Source organism: Patagioenas fasciata, chromosome 1 (assembly GCF_037038585.1).
Source record: "Patagioenas fasciata isolate bPatFas1 chromosome 1, bPatFas1.hap1, whole genome shotgun sequence".
Lineage (NCBI taxonomy): Eukaryota > Metazoa > Chordata > Aves > Columbiformes > Columbidae > Patagioenas > Patagioenas fasciata.
The window spans coordinates 145973088-145985744 of record NC_092520.1 but is presented as its reverse complement, the minus strand read 5'-3'; the positions used below and the strand labels follow the sequence as shown (position 1 = coordinate 145985744).

General features: G+C 40.6%; 1 protein-coding gene across 4 annotated transcripts in view; it reads right to left on the bottom strand.

Annotated features, from left to right (window-relative positions):
- Positions 1–12657, bottom strand: part of FAR2 (fatty acyl-CoA reductase 2) — a 150297-nt gene that overhangs the window by 8471 nt on the left and 129169 nt on the right. For all 4 annotated transcript variants that reach the window (XM_065848321.2, XM_065848328.2, XM_071816951.1 and 1 more), the window contains exons 7-9: positions 12267–12385; positions 9820–9887; positions 4168–4339 (exon numbers count right to left, since the gene is read on the bottom strand). In XM_065848321.2, the coding sequence (XP_065704393.1) occupies positions 4168–4339; positions 9820–9887; positions 12267–12385 (359 nt within the window). The remainder of the gene's footprint in view (positions 1–4167; positions 4340–9819; positions 9888–12266; positions 12386–12657) is intronic.

The window sequence follows — 12657 nt, the reverse complement described above, 5'->3', positions numbered from 1 at the left end:
TGCATTTCCCAGGGCAGGACTCATACCTAACTTACTGGCCTGAACTAAACAAGGGTCGGAGGCCATCTCTACATCATGTACCATGTGTGAGGGGAAGAGTCCATCTGAACTGATATGAAGTCTGCACAGGAGATTGTAAAACCACAAAGGTATAGTCCTTGCCACCCAAGGTGGATACTTATCTTTCTATCACTTTTCTGGTCTCAAGCGTGAGCTGGCTTCTGAAGCAAAACTCTGATTTTTGGAGTTGGCTCCAGTACAGAGGTGACTGCATCTGCAGCATAAACAAGCTTTGAAGTCAGTTGCTCAACTTCAGTTTTCAGACAGAATCATAGATTTGTTTGGGTTGGAAGGGATCTTAAAGATCAAGTAGCTCCAAGTCCATCCCTATGGGCAAGGACAACTTCCACTAGATCAGGTTGCTTAAAGCATCATCCAGTCTGGCCTTGAATGTTTTCAACGATGTGACATCCACAACTTCTTTGGGAAACCTGTTCCAGTGCCTAACCACCCTTATAGTGAATAATTTATTTCCAATATCTAGCCTAAATCTACTTTCTTTCAGTTTAAAACTGTTACCGGTTTTTTTATATCAACTATGTTCCCTGATAAAGACTCCCTCCCCATCTTTTCTATAGGCCCCATTTAAGTGCTGGAAGGACCCTATAAGGTCTCCCTGGAGACTTCTCCAGGCTAAACAACCCCAACTCGCTCAGCCTGTCCTCACAGGAGAGGTGTTCCAGCCTTCTGATCATCTTCCTGGTCCTCCTCTGGACTCACTCCAACAAGTCCATATCTTTCTTATGTTGGGGGCTGTAGATCTTGATGCAGTACTCCAGATGGGGCCATACCAGAGCAGAGTAGCGGGAGAGAATCACCTTCCTTGATCTCCTGGTCACACTTCTTTTTATGCAGCCCAGAATACAGTTGGCTTTCTGGGCTGCAAGTGCACATTGCCAGGTCATACTCAATTTTCAGTCCACCAGTACACCCCCAAGTTCTTCTCCTCAGGGCTGCTCTCAATCCATTCTCTGTGTAGCCTGTATAGATATTTGAAATTGCCCTGACCCATGTGCAGAACCTTATACTTGGCCTTGTTGAACTTCATGACGTTTACATGGGCCAATCTCTCAAGCCTGTCAAGGTCCTTCTGGATGGCATCCCTTTCCTCTAGAGTATCAAGCACACCACTCAGCTCAGTGGCATGCTTTTCATGTCTTTAGGCTTCTTTAATCTCTCTCCCCCTAAACTAGAAACAAAAAAATTTTTCTTAAAAGCCGCCATTCCTCTCCTTGCATAATATATTGGCAGTTTGGAGCATTTTTTGTGTCCTTCCTTATACAGGAAGGGTCAGAGAGCATGCACTCCTGGTAGATGACCCTGAAAATCACCCAAGTGCATAAGCAGCTTTTTTTTTTTTTTTTTGGGGTGGGGAGGTGGTGGTGGGGAACTGTTTGAATGTCTTCCTGGAGTGTGATTGCCCCGATAAAGACGAAAACCACTGCAGGAGCACAGCTGCTTAACTGGGACTTTGGAGATGTAGGTTCTGGTCTCTCATGTGTTTTGGCCTTTTTGTATTATTCATTTTTTATATAAAAGGGGATGATGACAGTAATGCTGTCCTACCCTGCAGGATTATTTTACAGTTGTCCCAGTGGTCATGAGTACAAAAGGCCTCTGGGAGGTGGTTGTTTTAAAGTGTGATGTGCAGTACTTGGTGAATTTTGAGAGAACACCATGTTCTCTCAGACTGGATGAGGGCAAGAGAAAGGCTGATTTCTGTGGAAAACAGAGCTGTTTTCATAAGAAATTTTTAACTGCCCGGAGGGTAACACAGTTGCTGTGACAAATAAAAAGCGGCAGTCTGGGGAAGAATGGTGCCAGGCTGGCCTCTCCCCATGCAGATGTGACTGCCACAACGATAAGCACTAAGCACAGCAGAAAAAGACACAATGAGTACATCAATTCAGAGGAGAACTGCACAGCTTACGCAAAGTGAATTGAAAGAGCACTAAAACCTTACATAGACACTCCTACTCAGAATTAAAGTGGCTTTCATTCTAGAAGAAAAGCACACCATCAGATTAAGGGAACCTTTGTTCTGAATAATTATGTGCGCATTGATTGAATGCAGTTTATCTAAACTACTGTAAAATTACCTTAGATTAATCTTTTTGATTGTGCATGTGTAGGCAAGTACACTTGGCCAAAGCTTTGTGAATATTTTAATACCTTTTGGGAACTTGGGAAACAGTATACGGCTAGATTGCAAAGATCTGAAGTAGCCCCTCAAACTGACTCCCTGAAAGCCAGCAATATCTTTAAAGTGCTTAAAGTTAATGGAATCTATGAATAAAAAAGTATAAAAGAATCAACTATATGTCTCTGCTCATGTTTTGAACATAGGCTATTCATGTGGCCTCATGGTAATGTGGGCAGAATAAGCTGATTGTAGGTCTAGCCAAAGCAACATACCTGAGTGCCTAAAAGTGAGGGTCAGAAAGAGAAATGAATCATCTAAAGAGGTATGTATGGAAACTGTGTTTCATGCTGACTGATTGAGCTCAAATGTTGTGACCACATTCAAAATATTTATTAATTTGGATGAAGGAATGGTCCACTGAAAAAACATCAACCAAGTAGAAACATGCTTTTCTCCAGCCTCTGAGAAACTATAGCAAAGACTTCTTATAGAAAATCTCATTCTCCGCTGTGGAGGAACTGAGAGGAAAAAAATGAAGTATTAGCTGTTACTGGTAGCTGTATTAGTTACACTTCAGAAATGCATCTTGTCTTCTAGAAAACTGTTTACAGCAATGATTTCTTTATTTTCTCCCAGAGTGAGCCTTGCATGAACAGATTCTCAGGTGCGACAGATTATCCCAAGAGACTAGTAATGATATAAACCACATTATTTTCAAAGTCATAGATGGATGTGCAGCAATAACAGCTGTTTAGGGCCGTTTTGCTAGATACCTGGCAATTCACATGAAATGAGCTAACACTTAAAGTAAGCTTCTCAGGGGAGGCAGTATATATAAGTCTAAAGCTGAAGGAGGTGACTTTTGAACCTACCCTTTGGTAGATGGGGTACAGTGCGTGATAACTACAGGAGGAACTACAACTGAGTTCCCACCAAGTATCCTGCAGTTCAAATTAGCAAAGGTTGTAGACTGGCCCTGAATAAAGGGCAGACTTGTGAAACCATAGGCAGCTCCCAGATAACCTATTGCATATAATAATCCATCACCTTATGATGAGTTGAGTATGGATACAGTAGAGAACTGAAGCCTGATTCTTGGTCCTGGCAAAGAAGTTTCTCCTTTCTGCTGGCAAATGTGGCATAAGGTCACGGAAAGAATTCAAGAAACTGCCATGAAGATGGTTTGTACTTCAAAAGATGGGAGTGACAGGTGGGAAGACAGTTAAGCCTAGGTCCTCTGTTTACAGCAGAGGGAACAACTAAAGGGAAACATTAATGCAGGTTCAGTGACACATTCAACTTTTTAAATTTGAATGTGGTTTACTGCCCTTGGAGCATAAAGGCCTGATATTTAGGTAGCTGTGAAAAAAAGAAAGAATGAACTGCGACTTTGCTTTCTACCACATTGCGGTGGTACCTCGATGAGCTTAAATAGCGTGTAAAAAGAAAAGGGGAATTATATTTTAAAATAAAAAATAAAAAAAAGTACTCTGAACTTACAAGTTCATCGCTGCACTGTTTGCTCACATCACAGATCTTAAAGTTCAGATGAAGAGATCTTTCTCAGCTTGAGTTCATGCTGAGCTCTTTGAAATTTAAGTACAGTATTGCAACCAATGTCCATTGGCTACCTATGCTATCAACTTTATGAAATGTCAGTTGTAACAGCAATGCCAAAATCTTATTGTTGCCTGTTTCAACAGAACTTTGAGATTCCAGCCTATTTTTCCTCATATTCAGTTTGCCTTTATTTCTAGGGTAATTTTTGCTCCCTGGATAACTGGAAGTCTTTTTATGGAACAATTTCCCTCTGTAGCAAAACATCTGAGAGAAATCAAAGCATTACATCAGCCAGGGATCTTCCTGCAAACAGCTAAAGGCAGCCAGTTCACAGAACTTGTTAGAGATCTGCTCTCCATAACAGTGGCAGGTGTGTGGGAGGCTGAAGGTGTGTGGTTTCTTACCTGGGCTTTCTCCCCGTGAGCCTCATGTACAGGTCATAGAGTATGGCTGGTGCCTTGTGACTGACAGTTATCCAGTACTGGTTTATCAAGTAGTTGGATGTCAAGTGAGCATTGGGTGTTCGGAAGGCCTGTTCCAGCGGGTTCCTTTTGAATGTGGACATGACATATTGCTCTGTAAGTGAACAGACATTTTACTTAATATCAGGCACTTTATTTCAGTTGAGTTGGGCACGATACCAACGTGCTGCGGTAAAGCCCAAGTTACAGTGCTTAGCACATTTATCCTACGCTTTTGTGAACTATGTCAGTGCGGTCTGGAAAAGGTCATCTCATGGTCCCTTCTGGCATTAAAACTGATGACTCCATCTATTGCTTATTTGAAACACAATTTGACTCTAGACTTAATAGCAGCAGACATAAACTTCCTTAATAAAATGCCAAAATGTAATGGAGGAAAAGAGGGCAGTTGTAGCCTCAAATGCCTCAAACCAAGAAACTGCAGGTCTGCTTTCACCTGCAGTTCATGTTGAAGAAACTGATAAGTGTTAACATATCTTGATACACTAGCATAAAACAAAAATGACATTTCTAATTTCTAACTAAATTTTCAGAAGGGCTAATGTCATTACTAGTCTGAGTCATGGGCAAGTTGCTTACACACATAGGGGGCTGCTTCTAGAAAGACTTCATTATATCCATTCAAACCACATCTGACCCACAACAACTACCTCAGCCTTTTTTTCAGAGGAGCTCTGGATGCACTAAATCACCAAATTGTCTTGCATTCTTAACTTGAAAACTAATGATAGGGTGGTAATCTTTCATACTTTTTGTATGTTAAGGCATAAAAATACATTGGGCCTGATTCTGAGCTCTTGCAATGGCACTGTGCCACAGAAGTGGCATCTACATGTGCATATCTGGGGCATTTGCATATTGCAGAGGCTTAATAGAATTGCAGTAGTTGAATAGAAAACTCCCATGCTAGGGACTTATAAACAGATGGTGCTCCTATTCCTGAGCACCAGTGAGCTCAATAAAGAAGAATATGTGGGCTTTTTTTACTTTTTTAAACATGAATTTGAGAGTTACGACATCAATCTGTGCTCATGTTATAGTCTACTGTTTAAGCTTATGTTACAAATGGACAATCAGATGAGAATTTGCAAGTCGGAAGAAACATCCAGATCATCCTTAGATAAGTAGATTCCAATCATAATATTCAGAAAGTCCTCTTATGTCTGTGCAGTGGGCTCATTACTGCACTTCAAGTAGGGATTTTTGCTGTACTTGTTCTAAGCTGCAGCAACTAGAGGAGACTTGTTAGCCACTTACCTGCTAATTTGGGACAACGACGACTTTTAAAATAGTACAATCTAGTTCTAGTGCAAGTTCATTGTTAATTTTTGCACCCCATGCACTGCAAGTTTAATGGCTGAAGACTAGTTCTCCTGAAACTCATCTTGCCTCTGAACAGCCAGAGCTGCCATCTCTTCTGTTTCACGTAGCCACACTGCAATGATGTGGTTATCTCATGGTCATCTCAAGGGTTGTGGTATGGAAATCTTATCCTTTGCAGCATGTTCTCTCACAATGGCAAGCATTAGCAAAAATCTCCTATTTAAACTTTCCCATGTAGTTGTGCCTGGCAGGGAGGGCTCGCCAGAGCAGTTTTACTAAAGTTTTGTAAAGGTGATTACTCCTGGCAGGAGAGCAGCAATAAAGTTTGAGATGGGCTACTGGGAAGAAGCTGCTGTCTGGCCAGCTCTTGAAAGAGCTTGTGTCTGTCTTAGCAGGGCATGAGGAGTTCCCTTCGTCTGTGTTAGCAGCATGGCCATTTACTACAATTATACTTCAACAAAGCCCTAGCTGGCTCAAACTTAGAGAGAACTGCTCCCAGTTTGGGAGAGCTGTATATCTGTGCCCATTCAAGTAACTCATGGATCAGGAAAGCAATCCCATGAACTCCGCTGCTTCTCCTCTTAGGAAAATTTCTTCAAGAGGCACTTTAAACCACAGTTTATTCACAAACTCTCATCTGCTTAAAGTTTATTTCATTTCACTTGCTCACTTCATTTCCTAATGGAAACCTTTCAGTTTAACTGGGAAGCACAGATATGTTGGAATTGAGATAGTTTTGATGTTGTCTGCAGCATATATTTATAGCTCTATTTATTCAAATACTGATGTTAATATATTGCAGATCTAGCTTTCAGCTGTAAACTGGTTGAGAAGGTTTCCCTTTGGAAACACATTAAAGACATTACTGACTTTCTTCTCTCTTTGCATTTTTGGTGTCTTCGGCCAGGATAGCAAGAAAGAATGAATCAGTAAGTGGAAACCGCATCCCTTGTCATTTCAAATCATTGGCTGTGCACCAAATTCGCACAAATCAGCAACACCCTTATCATCTTGGTTATTTAAAGCTTGTAGTGGGAAATGCAGCTGTAGTAGATAAGCCACAGAATTATACCATGATATTACTTGGTATGAGAAGCACATATGTCAAGAGCAGATGAGATTTCTACTGAAAACTTGATAAAAATTCTGGAAGTCGGGAATGAAAACTGTTTCATTTTAAAATGCACGTATGAAGGCAGTGAGACCAACCTGAGAGATTTACTGGAAGAAAGTTGGGAAAACACCCATTTTGCATAATTTAGAACAGTTAATGTTTCCTTATGAATCTCCCTTACTCTGGCTTGCACTGACTCTGCACAATTGCACCGTGTCCTAATTTGTGGAAAGTGTTCAGCTTCACAAATGTAGCAACTCTCTTATGCTATAACAGTTTGAGTTTTGGAGAGAGAGGAAGAATCAGACAGACAGACAGGTCAGGCAGAGAATTCCGAGCTAGAAACACATCACCTCTAGCAGCTCCTGAAACAATTTAGTGGGTGGGTTGTCTTTCCCCTCTGACCACAGCACAAAAAGCCAGCAGCGAGTTCTATAGCTCTAAGGCAGATTTAGCAGGGGGAGAAGCAGACACCAGTCCTGCCCAGGTAGAATGTCAAGGATAAATTGAAATTAAATTTTCACACGCTGAACACCATTTTAAAGTCTGTTTTGAGGTTTAATTTTGAGCAGAAATTGCACAATGTACTTCAAAATGTCAAACTAGCAAGGCTTACATTGCAACCAAGCAGAATACACTTCTACAGATTAATACTTGGTTGTCTAACCACATTTTGGTAACAGCAGAAAAAATAACAGCAGTAATGGAAGACAATGAGAAAAAAATCCCAAGGCACAGCATTATTTGGAAAATACATAAATCAGTTAAGATTCCTTTTAACACCCGAGGTTTGTCTGTATCTGGAAACTGGTAGAATAAACTGGTCTGCAATGGATGTTTAAGCATAAGCTCTTAACTAGACTTCTACATTTTTCAAATAATTCTCTTCTGGATTCTCTTTCTCCTCCCTCCAAGCTCATCACCTTTGTACTCAAAATGTCACCATCTCAGTCATTTCTGTTCCCTACTCAGGGCATCCTCAGCCCATTTCTGTCTCAGTTTCCTTGATCTTTTTCTCTTCTATCCTCCTCTCCTTCCAAAAAAATACCTACTCTGTTGTGTCCGCTTGTCATTCTTACAGCTGGTCCTGCTGTAAGTCTCCCTAACCAAGTAGTCCAGGTCCTCCCCTCTGCAAACTCCACATCTGGTTTGCACTAAATGCTCAGTTCCATATCAGATGACTCCCATTCCCCACCACATCTCCTGATCCTGTGTCCCCTGTATATTTATATCAAACAGCTCCTTTTATGCCAAGGAAAAAGAAAAATTCTGAACAAACTGAAAAAACACTGGAAGTAGAGACCTGGCTTCAAGAATTCCAACCTGCAGGGAGAAAGTTAGCAGAGCTAAACATAGTTGGAAATGGACTTTCAAAAAGAGAAGGTAACAACTTGAGTAGCAGATGCTGCCCCGTTGCAAAGGAGAGAACTGATGGGTGAAGTTCAGTCCTTCTGTGCAGTCTGGACTACACATTGGTAGCTCTTATTTAAGAGATCCTGGCTCTGACAGGTGTGTTGGAAGTGGATGCCATGAGACTGGCTGCCTAGAAGCCAAATAGTAATAAGTAGACAGAGAAAGTATATGAATGGTTGAGAAATTCTGTCATATCTATAAAGAAGATTTTAGACTTATGTGTATTTACCAAAAATATATTGGTAGAAGGCTGAACTGAGAATTCAAACTGGATGGCTGTAGTTGTAACAGCTTCATGTGATAAACCTTTCCCAAACTCATTTCTTAAACCATGCAACTTTTTCAAGGGCAAAATTTTGTTCTTTGGTACTCTATCCCAATTTCTGTTCATGAATCTTTACCTAATACCCCTCTGTAGCTTGCTCCTCTGAGGAAAACCGTAGATACAACATGGACTAGAAAGACCTCCACAGTGTCACCCAAGGAGAAAATTTTGCCTTCAGTCCCATCACACAACTGAACTGCTTATACAAACTTCTGCTGCACCTAGATCATTTAATTGCTAAATTCACAGTTATGAGCAAAGTAACAGAGTAAAATCAGTTACAATGTATTAATACATTGCTGTTTTCATCAGTAAAATTACACTGAAAAGGACTAGAAAGGCAAACTTCAGGTAGCATTATGGTGGCCGTTGCCTAAAGTAGAAGCCAGTGAAAAGCTTTGCATTTACTCCTGTGAAAAAAGCCACAGAAGATCTGTGACTAACCACAACATTACATCTCTCATAAAATAAATATGCCAGGAACGTGGCGTGATTTTCTCCCAGCTCAGCCAGTTGCTGAAACCTCTTCCCTGCTAGATCACTTGACCAAATCTCATGGTAGGACATTAGTAGGATTTTGAGACAAGCCTTGTTCTGAAAATGCAATTCTCTGTTGACTAAGAGTTTGCCACATAAATAAATAATGCAAAACTAAATGCAAAGCAGCAGCTGAGAGGTGAAATAACACAGTAGTGATTTGCCAGCCTCCTTTATTTAAAGCACAAAGATGTGAATGAATGTATGAAAGAAAGACCCCATGCATCAGTCCATGAATGTACCGACTGCATGTAGTATTTCACAGTATACAACTGAATTAAATTCTGCTACTTGGCTTCATGTTCAAATGGCAAACTGTTCTTCAAGCACATCTGTCACTTCAAGGTTTGCCTTCTCAAGTCTACATCAATTATTTTTGTTTAAAATTTTCTGCACAGAAAGACAAAGAAAGTGTACTCTACTTCCTTAATATGCTACTTTCCACTCACTAGCAAGGTACTCCAAGTGATTTCAAAGCATGAAAAAACCCCAAACCCAGAAAAGGTTCTAAATCAGAAAGGAAAATGTCCTGTTATAGCTACACAAAGCTTCTTCCTGTAGAATTAAGGGACTGGTCCCTTTTTCCATCACTTCAATACATCAGTGCAGCAAAGAATGTACTTTTCTGGGTTTTAATGAGATTACGCCCACAATGAAAACTGAAGAGATGCCTTCCTGAGCTGGGTATCCAGTACTGGGAGCTTTTGCTGACAGGGCCCTCATTCAGTGCAGTTGGGCCTCCCACATGCAGTTTGAATGGCAGACGCTGAGTGCCACCTAAATATAGGAAATTACCTTTTCAAAACCTGGCTGAGGAATGCTATTGATGTTTGACACGTTCTAGATTTAAATTAGACCTTACCCATTTCTCCCCAGAAGAAAGGGTTGATTCCACCTGTTGTGCAGTTGTACACCAACATGTTTTTTGGCCTGGAAAAGAAAAAGAAGTATTATTTTAAGGTGTGAAGAAAAGCACCCAAAGCTTTATTAGAGGAGCCTGAAAGCTATCAGCCCAAGAAACAATATCAGCTCATAAAAAATGCAGAAGAGGGCATGTTTCATAAATATGAAAATAGAGTACAAGTATTGATAAGATTCAGTGGGATTCTGGAAAACATATGAAGTTAATAAAGACAGATGGAGTTTAAGAGAAATCATCCATACATCACTCACCAAAAATTATAAAAACAATAAGAAAAGCACGCATACTGACAAATTTCTGAGTTTTTAACATAATTTCTCTTAATATTTTGTAAATAATTGGCTCAATCTGGCCTCAGGGACATTATGTACTTAACAATCATTTACTTAACGAATATGATTTGCACTACTTTTAAACTCAATTTTTAGGGTAGTGATTACAAATCACATCTCAACAAAAGTCTGATTTTAATACCAAATAAAACTTGATTGTTGTATTTGAACTAAATATAAATCATACTGGTTTTTTTTATTTCTTCCTTTGATATAGTGCAAGAATTAGCCAAAAAGCTTTTTTGATCTAAGCCTGCCTTGCCAAGGGTGCAAGTGCAGCATTTTTCTTACTCTACATTAGCGGGTGGAGCCGTGTGCCAAAGTGCTAGAAGAGGTGAGACCTGGCCTTGAACAGGGGACAGCAGTTTGGCTGGAGGATACAGCATCTCAGTGCTCCTCAGGTTCCTGTGGTGCTCAGAGCCTTTCTCCACAGGAGGAGGCTGCCTGTGAGAAACCTCTCTTTTTAAAATTCCTGTGACTGAAGAGACCAGGAGACAGAGCCCTAAACCTGAGATAGGAAATCTCACACAGTAATACTTAAAAACTGCATTTGGATACTGTACAGGTTTTTTGTTTTGTTTTGTTTTGTTTTCATGCTTTGAAATTATGCCATTTAACTGAATATTATCATTACTACTAATCCCTAGCAGACTTGTAGGGATGCTTAGGACTGACAGACATGTGTCAAGCTATGAATCCATGATCTCCTGTAACTCTGAATTACAATGATTTATCCATTTTCGCAGTTTCCAGTGAAGAGTCTCTTCCATGTAGCGAAGACTGCAACTTCCTGCTAAGTTTTAGAATCTAATTTCCCTCATTAATGTCACCTGCCCTGAAGGATATTGACTTCCTACTTTCTAATTTGATGAGTTGGAAAAAACGAACAAACAAAAATCCCCAAACAAAACACACACCCCACCCCCACGCTGCTGGTTTTTTGAATACAGATTGCTAACCTTAGGGTTGTGCCCAGCATTAAATCAAGTTCTGCAATTGCTCCTTTAGCCTAATGATTATTTGTGTGGGAAGTAGATTAAATCCATGTATCTTTCGACAATGAAAATTTAGAAAAAAAGGCACTTCTACCATGGACAGAACCAGGAAGTCTACCTGCATGCTGATGTACTACTGCTCATCAGCACATGTTCATCTCCTTTTTCAGCTGTATGGACAGGCTGTAGCCCTCTTCATCTGGAGCCTCTCAGGGGTGTGTGTGTCAGGGGAAGCCATGTTTATTTTTCTCTGACCATGCTGCTTTGATTATTACTGATGGAGAGGGACAAAACTATAAGAAAAAGAAATGCTGGTGAGCTGCCTTTTAAGATCCTTTTAGGATCTCTGTATTTGGGTTACTCTATGCAGCTTTCCTCTATCCTCAGTTCAGAGGGCTTACTCTGCCTTGCAAAGTGAAATATTTGTGCCTTTTATTTGCCTGGTATTGATTTCTCAGAGTTGCATAAACCTCCAGAATAGTCCATGTGGTTTACTCTGTAGCGCTTCGTACCTAATGATTAAGGTCAGAGCCAGAGGTTCACAGAAGACCTAAAATCCCTAATGTCACTTCTATATACCCTTCTCAACAATGCAAATCAAATTTTTTTTTTAGATCATCTCCCCTGTCATCTGAAGCCATAATACATTCATTGTGCAGCATTTTCCAAGGAAAAGAGGCAGAGCATTTTCACCAAGAAAACTCTAGAAGCCACTTGAAAAGCAACTCAGTGTGTCTGCCTGATAAAGGAGGCCCCAAAAACATCTACAGTAAGGCTCTGGATCTTCAGAAAAGTGACTTCTGAGAGGCAGGCTTGTCAGCTGAGCCTGTGTTGTACTGAGAAATAGGTTTCACCTGTAGCTTTAGAGATTTCCTCAGTCTAAAGCCTGTCTTTATTAGTTTTGCTACTCTTAGTCCTTGCCAACCCAGGTGAGAAAACATGAACCAGAAAATGAATCAACAAGGCTCTTGCACAGATTTTCTGTTAGCTTCTGGTTCCCTTTAAAGTCCTGGTGTAGGCAGTAAGTGCCCAGGCCTGGCAAACAAGAGTGCTTTCCCACCTGTGCACAGCCGTGTACCATCCAGCTGCAAGGGTAAGGTTGATGGCAACGTCGACTGGAATCATATCTGCCACGGCTTCGTTGTTGGCGATGACAGTCCTCAGAATCCCTTTGCCCGCCTGTGGGACAAAGGAAAACAGTCACTGATGTAAGGCCATGGTAAGATTTCATTGTCTGGGATTGAGGACAGACTGTCATGTTAGCACTTTTCAAGCCTGGTACCTGCTGCAGAAGATTATTTGGTTTCTGTGAAAACAAAGACGGATCACACATGGATCCCACTGTTCTGCATTTTCATAGGAAGTCTGAAACATGCTGTCATCTCTGCCATGTATAAGAAAAGCTGTGATTCTTATTTAACTCAACCTGTAAGAAATACCTTAGGAAAGAA